Raw genomic sequence first — 20,475 nt, forward strand, 5'->3', positions numbered from 1 at the left:
AAGCCCCAAAGTCTCCAGGGAATTGTGGCTGAAAACTGAATTCCTTTTACATTTAGGAGAAAGAACATGGAATCCTCTCATTATAAATTAGATTGATGGAACGTTCATGTTTCACCATTATTGCAATAAGTGGATCTTCTTCAAAGCTCCCTCGCTGAACTAAATACAGACTTTTAGTTGATTGATGTAGATTTATTAAAACATTGTTTTAGGAGTCCGATGAAGAGAATTTTATTGACATAGGAGATGATGAAGACACAGAACAATTCACTGATGCAGATAAAGAAACAGATACAGTAAAAAAAGCTGAGACAGAAGAAACTGTGTCTGAAAGTCCTGTGGGAACAAATAAATCAGAGTCTGCTTCTTGGGTGCACTTCGATAATTTGAAAGGTGAGTTTCTTAATCCTTAAATTTTTCTCTTGAACTTTTAAACCAGGGAACTGAATTCCCCTTTGATCTTTTTTTTTTTTTTTAATGTTTTATTTATTTCTGAGAGAAAAAGGCAGCATGAGCAGGGGAGGGTAGAGAGAGAGGGAGACACAGAATCTGAAGCAGACTCCAGGCTCTGAGCTAGTTGTCAACACAGAGCCTGATGCGGGGCTCGAACCCACGAACTGTGTGATCATGACCTGAGCCGAAGTCAGATGCTTAGCCGACTGAGCCACCCAGGCGCCCCTCCCCTTTGATCTTAATAGAAATTAATAGTACACCATTTTAGAAAACCTCAGTTATTTCTTTCTTTTTTTTTTTTTAAGTAGAGCTTTTATAACCAGATATATTCAGGAACTTAGAGTTAAATTTTTAATATAGAGAATCACTGATCTACTTAATAATACTGCAGATAATAACACATTTTAAAGTAGTTTAGATCTTAGAAATTAAAGCAAATACCTTTTGGAAATGCAGCCTCTTTATTTGGGGCTCTAAAAGAAAAGCACACTAACCTTGGAGATCAAGAAATGTGCCAGATCCATTTCTTCAAACCTGTTGTGGGACTCTGGGTCAAATTATTTCATCCCCCCAGACTTGTTTGCCTGTGAAATATAAAAGAGAAGTCTGGTAGCAAGCAGGAAAGTTTTTAAAAGAATCCATCAGTTTCTGAAGGCCAGACTGAGAGTAATCCTTTAGAAAGATGATGAGCATTGTGAAGTAGAGAGTTCTTTGTAATGTGTTCTGAAAGTTCTATTAAATTTTTGATCCTGAGTTTCTGAAAACATAAAGAAGATAATGTAAAACTTGTTCAAAGTGAGAATTATTTCTGGACATAATTTAATAACAAATATTCAGTGCTTTTGAAGTTCCAAAAGAATTTAGACCTATTTTATCTTCAGGTTATTTGCCATTTAACACTTATGATCTAGTTGACCTAGATTGGGGCACCTTCTGCTGCCTGGTTTATTCAGTTTGCTATTTCAAGGCAGCAAATGCTATCTTGGGTACCATAACTAATTCTTGTTGGGGCTTAAGATTTTTTTTTTATCTAGGTAAGATACCTGGCTAACTACTGTTGTTGAAAATTATAGTACTATGACATACACGTGTAATATATTACAGTTATTGGAGACAACATTAATGGTGACAGTTTTAGTGCACTCTTGGGTTAGGAATAAAACATTTGAGAGATAGTATTTTTTTGTTCTCAGGTGGCAAACAATTAAAGACATATGATCCATTCAGTAGAAACCCTCTGTTCTGTGGAGCTGAAAACACTAGTCTTTGGGAACTCAAAAAGGTAAAGTAATTTTAAATTGTCTTTTAATTCATTAGTGCTTTATATTTGCCCTCACGGATTTAATACTTTGAAGTTTTCATTTTTCTTGTAAATTATAGTGTTTAGTTACTTAGATGTTAGTTAATTGGCATAAGGAAGCAATTTGAAGTGTGTCACCCAGCTGTAATGCTTTTAACCCATATTTCTGTGGCCTCTGGCAAACATTAAATTTACACATTTATTTTTTTAATTTATTTAAGGGAGAGAGCATGCATGTGTGCACAGGAGGGGCAGGGGTGAGAGAATCCTAAGCAGGCTCTGCACTGTCACTGTAGAGTCCAGTGCAGGGTTCAGACTCAGGAACTGTGAGATCATGATCTAAGCCTAAATGAAGAGTCAGACGCTTAACCAACTGAGCCATCCAGGCACCCCTAAATTTACACATTTATGCATTTCTACATTCACGTATAGAAACTCTTAAATAATGTGCATGCAAAATTGATAAATAATATAATAAATACAACATTTTAATAATAATGATTAATAAAAGAAATGCTCTTTATAGGTAAGTTATTACGTATAATGACTCTGTATATTGGGTAAATTTTGCTTTATACATTAGATTTCCCTGAGATGTTTTGTGAAGATAGAACTATTTACAAATAAAGTTACTTTTTAAATGCATTAGGAGGGACACGTAGGTGGGTCAGTCCATTAAGTGTCTAACTTTGGCTCAGGTCATGATCTCACAGTCATGAGTTCGAGCCCCACGTTAGGCTGTGTGCAGACAGCTCAGAGCCTAGAGCCTGCTTCAGATTCTGTCTCCCATCTTTCTCTGCCCCTCCCCTGTTCACGCCCTTTCTCTCTCTCAAAAATAAAGAAACATTTTAAAAGATGCATTCGAGGAATTGAGATTTCCAATAAACTTTCTGATTAAACAAGTAGGTGCTTTGTTATAGACTCCTGTGTGTCCTTGACACCTTTTCAGTGAGTCTGCAAGGTCACGGCTACTTTCATAGTGATACCAAGGCACATATTTGCCTTTGTAACTGTCGACAGTGGCACTGATGATGTTAAAGAAATGGATAAAACTGTGCCTTAGCACAGATGAGGACAATAGCACCACACTGTAGTCATAGCCATTACATTTTTCATTGCCTCTTACCTTCAGAAAGAAAGAAAAAAAAAGAAAAGCCAGTATCATAGAGGAATGATGAAACAGGAAAAATTAGTGATTGTCTTGACCCTAAAGAACATGTCTTTTTATATTCTGTGTGCGTATACATCAAGAGTGCATAACATACTTCTGCTGCATATCTAAGTACGAAGGTTTTTCTCGTGTCTTAGGAAAAGTACCTGTGTAGTTTGTTGTAAGTTCAACCAGCTGTTTTTTTCATGAAAAACTGGCTGACTGATACACTGGTTACTCAGATCTTCGTATTTGGGAGACATTTTCTTGAAAGTGAATGAAGTGAATCTCTCACTTCAAGTGAAACAACTGACAATATTTGTTGTCAGTGATAAAATTCAAGCCTTTTTTTTTTTTAATGTTTATTCATTTTTGAGAGAGACCGTGCAAATGAGGAGGGGCAGAGAGAGAAGGAGACACAGAAACCAAAGCAGGCTCCAAGCTCTGAACTGTCAGCACAGAGCCCGATGTGGCGTTCAAATTCATGAACTGCGTCGGACACTTAACTGACTGAGCCACCCAGGCACCCCTAAAATTCAAGCTTTTAAGCAAAGACTAAAAGTGTGGAAATCTTGTAACCACTACCTTGAACTAGACATTTTCTCAATATGTAAAAACTCTTCTGATTTTATCACCACTAACAATGTGATTTTTGTGATAATGTAACCGACATTTGGAAGACCTGCATACGTCAAGGAGTATTTTCCAAATGACTGATGCACAGTGTTACAAAGTCATGAATAAGAGATCTATTCAAAGTAGACTAAATAATTTTAAGTAGCAAGTATGAAAAGCTGATTGATAAGGTTTCAGATTCCGTATTGCAACTAATCTTCAGTTTGGGTGTAGTAGCAAAGAAGAAAATCCACAATTATGTGAAAAGCTGTTAGTTAGCCCTCCTATTTCCAATTATGTATCTGTGTGAGGCAAGACTGTCTTCTGTACTTCCAACGAAAAATAACATGGACTACAAAAGCATGTATGAGAATCCACTGTCTTCTATTAAGCCAGACATTAAGTAGGTTTACAAAACTGTGAAATAATTCAGCTCTTCTAATACTTATTTATTCTGGGAAACTTATTTTTCATAAAACATATAATTTGTATTAATATGTAATAGACTCATTGTTATTTTAAATGGACTATAAACAGTTGTTTAAAATTTTTCTGTTGTAGGGTACCTGACTGGCGCAGTCAGAAGAGCATGTGACTCTTAATCTCCAGGTTGAGTTTGAGCTCTGCATTGGGTGTAGAGATTACTTAAATAAATAAAAACTTAAAAAAAAAATCTTTTGCCAGTGCCTGGGTAGCTCAGTTGGTTAAGCACCTGACTCTTGATTTCAGCTCAGGTTATGATCTCACATTTCCAGCCCCGCATCTGGCTTTCTTTCAGAATTAATAAACTTATAAAATTTTTTTCTGTTGTAATTTCTGTTAGGTAAATAACAGGTGTATCCCACTTAAATTAAGGAAGCTCTTGAGGTCCTTGACGTTTAAATGTATAAAGCACTCCAGAGACCAAAGTTTTGAGTAATCAGTCTTCTCTAATGTACTGGCTCAAATTTCAGTTCTTTGGATTTACTGTAGTAAGAGTTGACTTTGCTTACGTTTTTCTTTTTAGCTGTCTGAGCATTTTCATCCCTCTGTGGCCCTTTTTGCAAAGACTATCCTTCAGGTAAGTCTAAAATACTGCAAGATAAGAAATAAGAAAAAATAAATAATCTAGTTTTAGATAATCAGTAATTAGACATACATTGTTTTCTCTCTACCACATGGAATTATAAACATTTTCTGCTGTTGTAAAGGAGCAATGGCTTGTTTAATACAATGCAGCAGATAATTCTTCCCACTCTGAGGTGAGTGGAAATATAGGATATTAGAAAACTGCAACTGTTACTACATTCTGGCTTTTCTTCTGAGGAAGAGTGCCCATTCCTTTCCCATTTGCTATGTTTGCAACTTCATTGTTTGGTTCCTGGTTGATAGTTAGATGACCCAGAGTATTAAAATCATTTACCTATTCATAAAGTCAGCAGTCCATCATAAAGTACATATGTATATGTATGAGTATGTGTGTGATTCTTCAAGTAAAGAGGGATGAGATGGATATTTGAACGGTCATTTATGGCATGTTTGTGCCTTTGGTGCATTGTGTTTCTCCTTTTTTTCCTTATCTGGATGCATATATATAATTTGAGTTAAGCTCCTAATCCTCCCACACCCTCCACCTTTCAGGGAAATCATATTCAATATTCAGGGGACCCACTCCAGGATTTTACATTAATGAGATTCTTAGATCGATTTGTATACCGAAATCCAAAGCCACATAAAGGCAAAGGTATGCTTCTATTTAATTATTTGGTTTTCAGTGTTGACATTTAATAAATAAAATGAGCATACAACTAGATTTTACATTGCACTGTCTTGATTTTATATTTTAGAAAACACAGATAGCGTTGTGATGCAGCCAAAAAGAAAACATTTTATGAAGGATGTTCGTAGTCTTGCTGGTAAGCATCAAGCCTGGACAGTTGAAATGGACAAGGTAGTACAAGTCAGTAATACATAAATTGTGTTCCTCTTTCCTCCACTTTACCAGAATAATACCGAAGCACCAGAGACATTATCTTGTTCCTTAAAATGTGTATGCATTCGTAATTTTACTGGGTCTGACTGGGCTTTTTTTTTTTTAACATTACAGAAAGTTTCAAACATACCCAAAGTAATTACACAAATAGTATAATGAACNCAATTTTACTGGGTCTGACTGGGCTTTTTTTTTTTTTTTAACATTACAGAAAGTTTCAAACATACCCAAAGTAAATACACAAATAGTATAATGAACCCCTTATAACTATCATCAGCTTGAACAGTAATTTTGCCATTTCTTGTCATCTATAGCTTTATCAGTGATGACCCCCCTCCGGCACACACACATATAACTATCTTTTATAGTTAAAGACCATCGTAAGCTCTCTAATACAGGTTCAGCAGAAAACCCACAACTGCTTTTGTCACAAAGCATCATTTTTTATAGGTTTCTCCCCTTTTTTAATGTTTATTATTTTGAGAGAGAGTGAGCATGTGCGTACACATGCAAGAGTGGGGATTTTAAACTAGTTAATAACCTTCTGTGGGTTTTGAGTACCCATCTTGTGGACCTGATTCTGTTTCTGTATTCAGACATTTCTTTATATATAACCACAGCTTTTTGTTCAGAGACTAGGATTAACTTGCACCTTATAAATCATTTAATTTCCAACTGATGTATTTCACAGAGGCCCAGAGATGTAAACGGAATTGCCCAAAGTTAATAGTTAGAATTCACCCAAATCTGCCTTTAATCAAGAGGAGTTAGAAATTTTTATCGTGAAGAGAGAAAACTGATATTCCTGTAGTGCCTTGTTCTTTTTCCTTAGTTTCTATCTTAGTGTTATGTAAAATTGTGGGGAATTCTGTTTACCTTTACTTCCTGTTCCAGAATGGCAGGCATTATTGTCTTTTTTCTGTGATGAAAATGTCAAGTATGAAGTGATTATTAAGAGAACTCTTTAATTTTCTCTTGAAATTGGGATCCTGGATGCAGTTGGAGGACAACGAGAAAACCATGTTCTTTCTCTGTGAAGAAGCAGCGGTGGCCATATACTTCACTGTAGCTGACAGATAGCCTCAGTGTTGGGTCTTCTGCACTCAGACTTTTCCAGAGATTGTCCTGTGCACTAGAAGATCCCTTCTGTCCACCTGCCTTAACATTTAGGACTTTATAGTATGCTGTAGGTAGTCTTAAGAGCTTGAGTAACAAAAAAGGACTACTTTAATAAAGTTTTTATCTTCATATGTTTTCCTAGTGAACAGTAAGGAGTTCCTTGCAAAAGAAGAAAGCCAAATACCAGTGGATGAGCTATTTTTCTACAGGTAATGTACTTAATACAGTTTCATTTGGGTGCTATTAAAATTTAAATTTTTAGATTCCATAAAATGTTTCATTAACATAGGTGTATCTTGAAAAGATCAGAAGGTAGGTTTTTATGTTGTTTTGCAAAGGGAGTTTATAAATCATTTGGTTTGCTAATCTTAAGATCTCTAAGTGAAATATGGGGCACCTGTGTGTCTCAGTCGGCTGAATGTCTGACTCTTGATTTCGTCTTGGTCTCTGCTGAGCATCGAGTGGACTTGGGATTGTCTCTCTCTCCCTCTGCCCCTTTCCCCAGCTTGCGAACATTCTGTCTCACTCACTTTTTCTCTCTTTCAAATTAAAAAAAAAAAAGATATGTAAGTGAATAAAACAAGTAAATTTGGGGATATTTTTATTTTATGACTTGACTTTGTGAAACTTAATCTTTAATTTCTACATTTAATATAGTAGTTGTTTTACAGGCTTTAAGTCTGTTTTCAGTCTAACATAAAACGCAACTCATGAGTAATTTGTATAAAACATGGTTCAAGGCAGAATTAGCAAAATTCACTGTGCTGCTATAGAGAGAAGTCCTAAACCTACTGATATTATTATCATTATCTGATTGGTTAAGTCCATTTGATTTGGTTTGGTTTTTTAAAAACATTTTGTGTGAAGAGTTTTGAGAGTATGATCCCATTTGCAGAATGCCAAGTTTCACTGTACCCTTGTATGAGGATAGGTCTGCCTGATAAAATATTGTGATTAGATATTCTCTAGAGTCACAGCTGGGTTTTTTGTTTTGTTTTTAATGTTTCATTTATTTCTGAGAGAGAGAGAGACAGCGTGAACAGGGGAGGGTCAGAGAGAGAGGGAAACACAGAATCTGAAACAGGCTCCAGGCTCTGAGCCAGCTGTCAGCACAGAGCCCAAAGCGGGGCTTGAACCCACAAACCATGAGATCATGACCTGAGCCAGAGTCAGACGCTTAACCGACTGAGCCACCCAGGTGCCCCGAGTCACAGCTGGTTTTATTCTAACACTTAAATCATTAGTGGTGATACTAAAAAACATTCTTTACTAGCTGTTTAATTAAGATGTTTCTATGAAGATCTGAATCCTAAATTTTTGAAATGTATTCTACTTCACATCCAGAGGTTTCTATTTTAATTCAAAACTATTTTTCTACGATAAATACAAGTATTAGTCATTTATATCCAATTAATAGTTTTTATACTTGTTTGTGTCACTGGTCATAGGTGCTTTAATTATAGTAAAATGGGCTCTTCCATAAAATTATCAAATATATAACATCCATTTTATTTTAGATACTATAAAAAAGTTGCTATTGTTAAGGAGAAACAAAAACGGAATGCAGATGAAGAAAGTATAGAAGATGTGGATGATGAGGAATTTGAAAAGATGATTGGTAATATGTTTTTGTCAACTCTTCAATTTGTAAAATAATCTATTTCCTTGTAGAATATTGGAATATTAGTGGTAGGAATGATCTTAGTTTTAGAAATTCATTTAGCTAAGAATACCATGCAAATGACAGTGGAGGATTGAGAAGTACTTTGGTGGCATATGGTGGTTCACTTACACTTGCTCCAGAACAATTTATGTGATTATGCATGAACTGTTAATGGGAAAAATAAATTTGTATTTACATGGCGTGTATTCCTTCATCTATCTTTAGGCTAAAACAAAAAATGGGAAATTAGAAAAGCTTACATTGAGTTTGTTTTTCTTGTGCATTGTATAGATATAATACAATAAGCACTTAAAAACAACCACTTAAAAGGACTACAAATTGCTAAGTATTTTGATATTTACCTTCTTTCCATAAAAGAGTTGTAGAAAGAAGTTGAAATTAACTGGAATCCACTTTATTTTGGGGATTTAATTAAGGTTAGTATATTCATAGGTTTATGTAGATTAACCAAACATAGTAGCAATAATCAGATTTATATTATTTTGGTATTTACTTGTCATAACTGATACAGTCATGACAGTGTTAATTGATTCAAATCGAAGACATATGTCAATTTTGTTATTCCTTGCTATATCTGACAATTTGTTTATTGTTCTCTGACAGACACATTTGAAGATGATAATTGTTTCACCTCTGGAAAGGATGACCTTGATTTTGCTGGGTAAAATACTTTTCTTCAATCTTTTTTTTCCCCCCAGCATTTCCCAAATTGTTGTCCTCAGAACGGTACAGTACAGGACTACATGATGTGTAGGAGAAACTTACTGAAATAAGTTTGGGAAATGGATATTGTACTTTCATTTTAGACCTTTATAATGCACGTTAGTATATTAAATGGAGGTTCTATGCTGTCTTTTAAGAGCCTAGTACCCTGCTGTCACCAAAAAACACTTAGGAAAATGTTCTCCATTACAAGTTTTTGCTTTTCTTCAGCAACATGAAAAAGAAAAAGAAAGGTGCTAAGGAAGACCCAGAAGATGAAGATTCAGAAGGCAGTGATGATGACCTGTTTGATAACTTAGATGATGATGAAGTTTCTTTAGGAAGTATGAATGAGGAATTTACTGAAATTGGTGAAGATGGAGGAACATTCATGGATGCGTTGGACGATGAAAGTAAGGGCACTTTTTAAATATGGGGCAAAAATACATCTTCCTTTATTCCTCAGTTTTTCTATTGCAGTGTTTCTTTTTTACATATTAACCTGTACTCAAATTAATAATCATATTGGCCAAAAATTTAAATAGAACCTTTCCCCTCTTATTATTATTTGGAACTGAAGGGCTTTTTTTTTTTTTAAAGAGGTTGAGTTTTGGGCATTATATACATATATATATACACACACACACATAGATATGTATAAATTTTTTATTTTTTATTTTAGAGAAAGCATGAGCTGGGGAGAGGGCCAGAGGGAAAGGGAGAAAATCTCAAGCAGGCTCCATACTCAGCACAGAGCCTGATACAGAGCTTGATCCCACCACCCTGGGATCATGACCTGCGCCAGTCGGATGCCCAGCCTACTGAATCATACAGGTGTTTGGGCTTTTATTTTAATCAGAGTTAGGCTGTCTCTTCAATACCTGTTGAGCTGTTAAGTTCTCCTTTTAAAATTTTAGAATAGTAATTATTTCTAAAAGTTAATCAAAATAATCATCATTTTTCTTAGCCCAATAGCAGTTCTGTTGTTTTTTAAATTGCTTAATAGCATGGTGTTTTTTTGTTTTGTTTTGTTTTTGTTTTTGGAACAGAAGTTGATGGCGTCAGCTCCAAAATTGATACAAAGAGAAGCAAGAGAAAAGGTGCAAATGATTTTGACTTTGCTGGATCATTTCAGGGTAAGAAATGTATTTACTCTCTTTTAAACCTAAGCAGTGGTTATGTAGAAGTTACCACTCATTATCATTTTGAGAAACTTTTTAATTGGTTAGTATAATTTAGTTTTTGCTTTTATAATGGATAACTTTTTTCTATTTTTAATATGTGAAAATTGTTTGCCACACATACCTTCAATTATTTTCTCTTCATAACTTCCTAATGTAAATCTCAACCATCTTTAAAGTGTCTCATAACAGATTATGCCTTTTAATGTTAACACTTGTAAAGCGGTGGTAAAATAAAAAGGGTGACAGTTTTAACTTTTTAATAAAAATGGAGATAGCAAGGGGCACCTGCATGGCTCAGTGGGTTAAGTGTCTGACTTCAGCTCAGATCATGATCTCATGGTTGGTGTGTTCAAGCCTCGGAGGTCAGGCTGTGCTGGCAGCTCAGAGCCTAGAGCCTGCTTCACAATTTGTGTCTCCCTTTCTTTCTGCCTCTGCCCTGCTTGAGCTCAATCTCTGTCTCTCTCAAAAATAAACATTAAAAAAATTTTTTTAATGTAGAAAGCATTATATTTTATTCCTGAAGTCTGTGATAAATTCATAGGCTTACTTTTTTTCCCATGCTTTGCTTCTAACGCCACTCTAGCTTCTGCAGTCTAGTAAATACTGATAAAGAATCAAAATAGATTTATAAAGTTAAAAAATAATTAAAATACTTGACAACACTTAAACAAATGTTAAAATATTTTGGACATTAAATATTTTTGCTAATAAATACCAAAAATAGTAACTATATTTTGATAGTAGTCTCTCAGACATTTATACCTGCAGAACTTTTATAAGCTCTTTCAACTACTGACAACCATAGTTGTAGTAGACAATCATTCTAATTAAGAGATTGATTTACCTGATATGTAAATTATAACATTATCTTTCAGATTTTATCTTCCACTGAGTGGTATAAGGTCACAATTTAACATTAGCATGTGTTCAAATATAAGACAATTTTCCCTAAAATAATCCCCAAAAAGAAATGTTGGGGTACCTGGCTGGCTCAGTCAGTAGAGCATGCAACTCGGAGTCTTAAATTTGAGCCCCATGTTGGGTATAGAGATTACTTAAAATTAAAAAAGAAACAGGGCACGTGGGTGGCTCCGTCAGTTAAGCATCCAACTGTTTTGGCTCAGGTCATCATCTCACAGCATTTGTGCTTTCGAGCTCCAGGTCAGGCTCTGCACTGAGTACAGAGCATGCCTGGGATCTCCCAAGTGTCTGACTCTTGGTTTTGCCTCAGGTCATGATCTCATGGTATGTGGGATCAAGCCCCATGTCAGGTTCTGTGCTGACAATCTGGAATCTACTTGGGAATCTTCCTCTCCTTCTCTCTCTCTGCGCCCCTCCCTCACTCACACACGCATACTCTCAAAAAATAAACTGTAAAAAAAAAGTAAAAATTGAAATTTTTTAAATGTTTATTTTTGAGAGGGAGAGAGAGACAGAGTGAACAGGGGAGGGGCAGTGAGAGAGGGAGACAAAGGATCCAAAGCAGGCTCCAGGCTTCAAGCTGTCAGCACAGAGCCCAACAGCAGAGCTCGAACTCTGGAGCTGCAAGATCAAGACCTGAGCCAAAGTTGGATGCTTAACTGACTGAGCCACTCAGGTGCCCCATAGTAAATAAAAATATTTTTTAAATGGCCCTACTAAAAGCAAAGAATTTCAGTAATACTGTTTTGGAAAAACTGAAAATGGATAAAAGCAGTATTTCCAGTTAATATATTTTTATATAATGTGATTTTGTGTATGAATTAAAATTCAGTAAGTAATAGAAATAGATGTTTCTTATTTTTTTTTAAATTTTTTCTAAGTTTTTTTTTTTTTTTTTTTAAATTTTTTTTTTTTGCNTGTTTATCGCCTGGGTGGCTCAGTCAGTTAAGTGTCCAGGTCATGATATTGCATTTGTGAGTTCAAGCCCCACGTCATGTTCTGTGCTGGTAGCACAGAGCCTGCTTGGGATTCTGTCTCTGCCCCTCCCCTGCTCTTGCTCAGTCTCCCTCTCTAAATAAAGAAATAAATAAACTTAACAAGTTTATATTCACAATTACAAATTGAGTTTATTTTTTCTAAGGAGAACCACTTTGAGAAGCATAAACAAAAATTTCATTTACAACATAATAATAACCTTCTGTCATCACTTTCTTCACTATTAGTTCAAAGAATAAAACCTCTGACTTAATGAGAATTTACAGTTTGCCTTAAATATTCTAAACTTCATCTGTGTCAACTTAGGCATTAATCTTGCCTGATACTATGAGATTAGGTAAACCTTGATCAGTGGCCAAATCAGAAAGGCAGGCAAGACACTATTTGTCGTCTAAACAATTCTGTTAGGATACTATTTTAAATGTACTGTATACTAACTCTTAAATATATTTGTTTTTAAATGCCAGTTGCTTAATGGTGCTAGAAGGTAACTGTAATTGTGTATTTTAACCCAAATACAACTTTTTAACAAAACTATGTTGAAAGATTGTTGAATCACTCACTGTGTTGTACACTTGAAACTAATGTAACATTGTGTGTCCACTATACTTTAATTGTAGAAAATTTGTATTTTTCGATAATTATTGGCTTTACAATTTAATAATCTAAGCTTATACTTTTTTTAGGACCAAGGAAAAAACGGAAAGGAAATTTCAATGACTCCAGCCTATTTGTATCGGCTGAAGAGGTAAGACTAATGTACTGCTTTATGAAGTTAGCTATTCTAGGTTATGGTACCTGGCTGGCTGAGTTGATAGAGTACACTCTTGATTTTGGGGTTGTGAGTTCAAGCCCCATATTGGGTGGAGAGATTACTTAAAAATAAAATCTTTAAGAAAAAAAAGAAGCTACCTATTCTAGACTGCTTTGAGTTTTCTAATAAATGTATTTCTTTTTAAGTTTGGCCACCTACTGGATGAAAATATGGGATCCAAGTTTGATAACATTGGCATGAATGCCATGGCTAACAAGGATAATGCAAGTAAGTAACTTGAATGTTTTATGGAGGTTTTTAAATAGCCTTAACTTACAACTTCTTTTTTTTTTTGTAATGTTTTTATTTATTTTTGAGAGAGAGAGAGACAGCATGAGCAGGGGAGGGTCAGAGAAAGAGGAAGACACAGAATCTGAAGCAGACTCCAGGCTCCGAGCTATCAGCACAGGGCTGGATGCGGGGCTCGAACCCACCAACTGTGAGGTCATGACCTGAGCCGAAGTCACCCGCTCAACCGACTGAGCCACCCAGGCGCCCCTTAACTTACAACTTCTGAAGATGTGTTTTTAGACAACCTTTTTTTAGTAAGGATAAGTAAAATGGTTCCTTACAACCCTGAAGGAATGGCCTTTTCATCTGTGTGTAGGGAGCGTGTAGGATTAAAAAACATTTGGACTACAGCAGTAAAGACTAGTTACCTTTGGGGCGCCTGGGTGACGCAGTCAGTTCGGCAGCCAGCTCTTCGTTTCAGCTCAGGTCATGATCCCATGGTTTATAGGATCAGGCTCTGCACTGATGGTGCGGAGCCTGCTTGGGGTGCCCTCTCTCCTCCCTGGCCCTCCCCCACTTGTGTACTTTGTCTCCTCTCAAAATAATAAATATAAAAAAATTTTTAAATGAAGACTGTAGTTACTTTAAACTGTTTAACTCTTTTAGACAGGCTGTTTGTTTTTATATATTATGAATATACTTAGTAGCTTTATAAGTACTTTATAGACATTTTTATTACTTCTGATGTTGTTACTGGCTTCTGTTCTTTTGCTAATAAAAGTGTTCTGGGGGAAAAAATTCTTCAGAGTATTTATTCCTTTCTTGTCCTAGACTTTTATTTGTTAAACAGTAATCTTTAACAATAAATGCTGAAGGAAAGCAACAAACAAAAGCAGGGGATATGCACTATGGATGGGAAGGGACTAGGCCTCAGCAGATCAGCAGTTCCTGTTTTGCTCTGCGAGGCCAGGAGTCTACAGCGTGGTGTGCTCATCTTTTCTTCTTCCCCACAAAGGTCTCAAACAGCTTAGATGGGAGGCTGAACGTGATGACTGGCTACACAACAGAGATGTGAAAAGTATCATCAAGAAAAAGAAAAATTTCAAAAAGAAGAGGCCAAAGTCCACACAGAAAATTAAAAAGCAAAGAAAATGATTGTTTTCTAAGTGAACTATAGAAGTTAAAATTGTACTTACTCTTAATTTTTGCTATTCAGCCATTTTTCTTGATCTTGCTGTCTGACGCCATACATTCCAGATTGTTCAATGGATTTGTAATAAACTATAAATAAATACAGCTGTCATTTATAAAATCATGTAAAAGTGTCAAAATTAAACTATATTGAAAGAAATCAAACCTCTTTTCCTTATTTCTTAATAGTAAAATGAAAAAAGTAGGATACATATTTCACATATAAGCCCTCAAGCATCTGTACTAATCATTATAATAAGCACTATTTATTAAGCACGACTTTATAGCAGATACTATGCTGAGTGATTACACAATGTCATCTTGTTTAATCATTACAACAGTTCATAAGGTGGGCATTATTATCACTACTATACAGAGAAACAGCTCCAAGAAATTGGCAAACCAGAGTTTTATAGGTTGTGGTTTGATTCCATCAGCACCTCAGATAGGTTTCATTCCAAAGTCTACATTTTTAACCACTGGCTACTCTCCTCTCCAAATGAGAATACTCCCCACCCTGTGTTCTCAGAAAGAGCTAAAATAGGGATAGACAGTAATTTTTCTTGGAAATTTGACATCATAAAGTTTAAAAAGTCCTTTAACCATTAATTGGTCATTTAAAAAATTAATGGGTACCTGAAAAAGTTGTTTTATACTCTTAAGGGAAAACATACCTTCCAAGATGAAGGGGAATTTTTTGCTCATTGTTTGCCTGAAATCTGATGGAGAAAAAGTCTTAGAATTAAATATGACTAGAAATTTCATTGTATTAAAACATGGAGTCCATAGTTAATGCTAGCTTTAGGGTCTATAAGATAAGAGTCTGTGTTAAGGCCCTTCTGGTAATCAAGAACTATATCCTTTTAGACGGGGTAAGTTGCACTTGCCTTACATGCTGCCTCCCATAGTTACTTTACAGTTTTGCAAATCTGGCCTGTATATATCATGTAATTTATATAGAACAGGGATAAAAAGCAACTTTTCAGTGTTCATGTGTAACTATGAAGTTTGAGATAAAAAACCGGGTAGACGTATTTCAAATTCTATAGCAAGGTAAAATGGAATCCATAAAAACAATTCATTCAATGGATTCTGTTTTATTCTCTTAGTATAATTAGAAACTTTAATTTGCTCTTAAGTACTGTTTGGATATTTTTTTTTACACCCTTATACTTGAAAAGTGTAGACTGTGATAATCCAATAGCATCGGGAACACAGTGTTGCACTAAAATACCTTTCTAAGACAAATTTCAAAGATGGCCACCACCCCAGGACTACTATTATCTGCTTTAGGGAAAGAACGCACCACTTAACTAATTTTAAGAGTTGAAGACTCTAAAAATCCCCTGCAAAATGTCAAGCACTTTCAGCGATAGCCAGTGGCGTGGGAAAGGTTTTTAGCGCCCAGCACTGACACAGAGGAAGAACTGATACGATAGCCTTTGAAAGTGGTTACTTGACAAATCAGCTATGCTACCACTACTCTACCAAACAAGGAGATATAACTGGCAGGCGGAATTTCTTCCACCCGTATTCCCAAACTGAGCCAGACCAAAAACACTTGCTCTATGCCCCCGACTAGTAAAATCCATAGAAGTGTAAAACATTTTCCTTTGTCTACAAACAACATTTAGGAAGAGTCATTAAGTCCATAGTTAACACCAAGCTTCCTCCTGTGCCCATAAAAATGCCCAATTCCTGGAAGAAATGAATTTCTCTAAAACTGCTGTTTAGCACCTAGATGTGTTAGCAAACCGTACACCCCTTTAGAAAACATTAACTTCTGAATTAGGATTACCTTGACTTGTGTTCATTTTATTAAACAAAAAATATGCTCCAAAAACGCCCACAAGTTCAACTACTAAAACTCCTTTAAAGATCTTCTTTGCCAGTGGTTCCATAGTGCGGGCCATCCTACGTTTAACAACAAACACAGAAACCTGGATGAGCATATACAAACAATACCACTTCCATAAAAATAATCCATTCCCAGTTTGAATGATGTATACCCTGTATACTTATTTGTATTAGATATGTCCCACATTCCTAGTTTTCAATCTCTACCCCTCAGGGGCACAATGAACCAAAGATACCACTGGATAAAGTACAGGCAGGAGATAAAAGTGAAAAAAAGCACTGAAAAAAGAACAATTTATGGAACTAAGATTTTTAATTGCCTAAGACTATAGAACATTGAGAGAGAGGGTAAATCATTTCTTTTTAACCAAACTAAGAAGATGATCTAAATGGGCGGCATATGTGAAAGCCCTTTGTAAGTACCCTACAAAAGTAAGGCTATTCTATAAGTGGTTGTATGTTTCGTAACTGGAGGTTTCCATTTATTTATACAACACATATTGAACTAGGTGTCACAGCCCAAGCCTTTCATACAAAGTTGAGCAGCAAATCAATTTGATTTGGTGAGTTGCTATTCTAACAGTATTTTCAAACTAATTACATCACCAAGAAGGCTTCTTAAAAATGCACATTCCTGGGCCTCATTCTGGAGTTTCCCCCGATTTCTGATTCAGCAAGTTGAGAGTAAGGGTCCCAGTAATCTGCCCATTTGCAAGCAACTCCAATGCCTTTTATACAAGAGGCCCCTCGACCGACCACATGAGGAGCAAAACTGATCATCATCACCCATAAGTGGCAAACTAGACTTTACATCTTGATTCTCTTCCTTTAATTAAAATAAAAGCTAATCAAAAAGGGTTTGAGTCTTTGTTCTCTCTCTCTAATGTAAAAGCTAAACAAGGGAAAGGACTATATAAGAAAATAACATCTAGGACTCAGTTTACTGAGTATATGAAAACGTAAACTCAAGTTATTACTCTGCCTCCCTATAACCCCAACAAGAGGAGAAAACAGTCATTTTTAATCTTAGGATCTTGATATCGTCCAATGGATGCTCTTTGTCATACTGTTTGTTCTCTGATGTCTGTGCAGAGATGCTAAACTCTGTAATACTGTACAGTCCCAGCTCTCTGCCCACTGTCATGCGTTTACACCATTTCCTTTTGACTCCTTTTCATAATGCCTGAGAGTGGGGTAATTAAATACCCTACTTTGTGGGATTATCCTATTAATCTCTTTACCAGGTGTCCCTTCCCTCCAAAATCCCTTTCCCTCATTTTGATAATGTGATCACCGTGGGGACTAAAAGATTAAAACTTTATTATTCATGTCTTTAAAAATGAAGCAAAGGAAGTTAAAAAAACAACTTACATGTAACGGACAGGCAGGTGAGTGGGTGGGAATGAACTGTTTTGTTTACAATACTGTACCCACACCAAGTAAGTCATGATCAGTACAGAGACCTTCTTGGGGTAAATTTTAAAGTTCAACGGGTGAAAAAGAATTTTTTTAATGTTTTATTTATTTCTGAGAGAGACACAGCGTGAGCAGGGGAGGGTCAGAGAGAGAGGGAGATACAGAATGTGAAACAGGCTCTAAGCTCTGAGCTAGCTGTCAGCACAGAGGCCGATGTGGGGCTCGAACCCACAAACCGTGAGATCATTACCTGAGCTGAAGTCGGGTGCTTAACCGACTGAGCCACCAAGGCACCCCAAGAATTTTTTTAACTTAAAAATAAAGCCTGCCTGCAGTCATATCCACAGTGTAAGGAATCCAAGTAAAATGTGGTTTTGTTCTAATGAAAGGTGAAGTGAAGGATTCAAAACATAAAGTACAAATAACACCGTGTAACTCAGCGTTTACCTTTTTGAAAAATATATATACACAGTTTACAAGTCCCCTCAAGTTCGGGAAAGGTGTTTATAAGGACTGATAACGCCTAGTTGATAAAGACCACCAGGGGCTTACCGGTCCAGGACAAAGTAAGGTTACTAACTAGCAGAGGAGGCACAAGATTAGACAAGACTTTGGAGAAGGCCAGAACTTAGGCGAAGTTTAAAAGAAAGCAGTCCTCGAACTGGGCTCGAAGAAAGGCAGGGCTGTGTGCCATGGGGGTTCCCATCACACGGGGATGAGAAGCTGGTTCGGGGTGCACAAGCTTAAACGTGCACTGCTGCTTCGGAACGCGCCTTATGTTCCAGCTGGAAACCGACACGGCAGGTAACACGACTGATCACACAGCAAGGTCCCTCACACGCTAGGTGTCGGAGAGCAAGCTTTCTCAGCTGCGTCCCGGGGTGTGCTTAGCAGAAGCGCTTTGTCCAGGTCCCCACGGCCCAGAACCAAGGGGCCAGCGAGGCCTCCGGGAGCTGCCCTCGCGCGGCCCCCTCCCCCGGCCCCCGGGCCTCGGGTGTATCCCGGCGGCCCCCCGCGCCCTCCCGCCTGCCCGGGGCCCTCGCACGCTTCCGCCCGGCCCGAGCGCATCTCAGGCTGCACTGCCCGGGTCACGGGGCCAAGGTCGCCGAGCGACCCGGAAACACTCGGGCCTCTCCCGCGCCCCTCCGGCAGAATGGATAAAGCGACACCCAACTTTCCTCCGTATGACCTTAGAACTTTAGCGACCATCTGTCCTCCCCGCCCCCCAAAGAAAACCTGCCCGCCTCAGCTCTCCGTGGAGCAAGATTCAGGACTCCCAACTAGAGCCAACCCACTCTCTTACCTGAAGTGCTTACGTGCGGGACTGCGCATGCGCGAGTGTAAGCCCCGCCCCCCAGCGCTGGCCCCGCCCCACACCGTAATNTTTTTTTTTTTTTAAAGTTTTATTTATTTAAATAATTTCTACACCCCATGTGGAGCTGGAACTTACGACCCCAAGATCAAGGGGCGCATGTTCTGACTGAGCCAGCCAAGTGCCCCTTTATTGTGCTTTTCTTACTGAGAGTAGATCCTGACTGCTGCCTATGTACATTAATTTATTTAATCCTCAGAAAAACCCTATGTCATAAGTGCTATGAGTAATTCATTGTACAGAGAAGGCGAGAGTTTCACCCTGCCCAAAATCACAGAGCTTACATGAGACAAAACTGGATTTGAACTTGGGACACTGACTGGAAGACCTGTGCTCAATTATTTTTCCACACTCTGCAACCCAAAGTGTGATAGAATCAGCAACCTGGAAGTTTCTTAGAAATGCAGACCTACGGGTGCATCTGGCTGGCAGAGGTGGTGGAGCAAGCAACTCCTCGTTTCCTCAGGGTCATGAACTTGAGCCCCACGTTGGGCATGGAGCCTACTTACAAAACAAAACAAAATTGTAGGAAATGCAGACCTACTGAATCCGAATCTGCATTTTAGCCAGATCCCCAGACAATTCGTTTGTAAATTGAATTTTAAGATGCACTGCCTGTACTACCCAACGGGAAGAGAAGGAGAAGCAGAAGGGGAGAAGGCAGAAGAGGAAAAAAGGAATATAAAGGTCTATTATGGTACTATGTGCAAGACGAAGCCTGGGCTAGCAGGCTTCACAGATCTACCTTCATTGAAGTTATAGTCTAGTGGGGGTAAAATACATTCACAAATAACCATTGAAAAGTACACAGTGATTAGGGTCTTTCTGGCTGCGCCAGCCAGGAGTCCCTACGGTCTTGGTACTTATCTGAAGGATCAATGAGGTTTTAGAGAAGGGGTGAGTTATTTTTGGCAAGCTAGTTGGAGCTGTCTTTGTCAAAGACAGGTAAAGGAAGTGCCTCTGAGGAGCTCTCTGTGACGTGCCCAGTTTTCCTACCTAACCCCCACAGTGCAGCGTACATGGTTCAGTTGCACAAGTAAACCGTCATAAGTTGGAGGAAATATGGATCTGCAAACTATACTAATTTAAAGCATGTCATTAGTCCAGATCACTCAGATCTCTACATATCCAGATCCCGAACCGTCCCTTCCCCTACCTGGCTTTATCAGTACCCTCTTAATGTTTGGGCTTTGTGTAGGCTCTCATCTCTTCTATCTGCTCTATAGTAACTATCTCTGGCTTGAACCTCCATTCTATTAATATTATATATCTGACTTTCTCTCCAGTTTTTCTCCTAAGATCACTTGTGTTTGGTCTGTTCTTTGTTTTGTCAGCTACTGTTTTTCCTGTCATAATCTATTTTTCTCAAAACTTTTCAGAACTCCACCCCCAGCTGTTACCTACTCTGTTAAGCTTCTTCTTTTTCCTCCAGCCAAGACATGTGTAGTCTTTAGAGATTCATTCCTATTCAAAGATTCACTCATGATAAATATTTCTT

The 20,475-nt window shown here is 37.4% G+C and overlaps 2 protein-coding genes across 7 annotated transcripts in view; one reads left to right on the forward strand and one right to left on the reverse strand.

The window, feature by feature from the left end:
• CEBPZ (CCAAT enhancer binding protein zeta) overlaps positions 1-14,344 on the forward strand; it is a 23,140-nt gene extending 8,796 nt beyond the window's left edge. The window contains exons 4-16 of the mRNA XM_077764271.1: positions 213-393; positions 1,647-1,735; positions 4,525-4,578; positions 5,139-5,241; positions 5,345-5,413; positions 6,752-6,818; positions 8,127-8,227; positions 8,897-8,954; positions 9,227-9,408; positions 10,045-10,131; positions 12,783-12,844; positions 13,057-13,138; positions 14,157-14,344. Coding sequence (XP_077620397.1) covers positions 213-393; positions 1,647-1,735; positions 4,525-4,578; positions 5,139-5,241; positions 5,345-5,413; positions 6,752-6,818; positions 8,127-8,227; positions 8,897-8,954; positions 9,227-9,408; positions 10,045-10,131; positions 12,783-12,844; positions 13,057-13,138; positions 14,157-14,296 — 1,275 coding nt within the window. The 3' untranslated portion in view covers positions 14,297-14,344. The remainder of the gene's footprint in view (positions 1-212; positions 394-1,646; positions 1,736-4,524; positions 4,579-5,138; positions 5,242-5,344; positions 5,414-6,751; positions 6,819-8,126; positions 8,228-8,896; positions 8,955-9,226; positions 9,409-10,044; positions 10,132-12,782; positions 12,845-13,056; positions 13,139-14,156) is intronic.
• CEBPZOS (CEBPZ opposite strand) overlaps positions 934-20,475 on the reverse strand; it is a 48,388-nt gene continuing 28,846 nt past the window's right edge. For 2 of the 6 annotated variants that reach the window (XM_077764277.1, XM_077764276.1), the window contains 4 exons: positions 16,131-16,246; positions 15,007-15,051; positions 14,338-14,422; positions 13,952-14,197 (listed from right to left, as the gene is read on the reverse strand). In XM_077764277.1, coding sequence (XP_077620403.1) covers positions 14,340-14,422; positions 15,007-15,051; positions 16,131-16,245 — 243 coding nt within the window. In that variant the 5' untranslated portion in view covers position 16,246 and the 3' untranslated portion in view covers positions 13,952-14,197; positions 14,338-14,339. Of the gene's footprint in view, positions 1,038-13,951; positions 14,198-14,337; positions 14,423-15,006; positions 15,052-16,130; positions 16,247-17,560; positions 18,008-18,157; positions 18,416-18,908; positions 18,945-20,475 lie in introns of those variants that run through there. The other 4 variants (XM_077764274.1, XM_077764275.1, XM_077764279.1 and 1 more) reach the window with 4 other exon arrangements.

The sequence above is a fragment of the Crocuta crocuta genome, unplaced genomic scaffold (genome assembly GCF_008692635.1).
Source record: "Crocuta crocuta isolate KB4526 unplaced genomic scaffold, BGI_CrCroc_1.0 scaffold164, whole genome shotgun sequence".
Classification (NCBI taxonomy): Eukaryota; Metazoa; Chordata; class Mammalia; order Carnivora; family Hyaenidae; genus Crocuta; species Crocuta crocuta.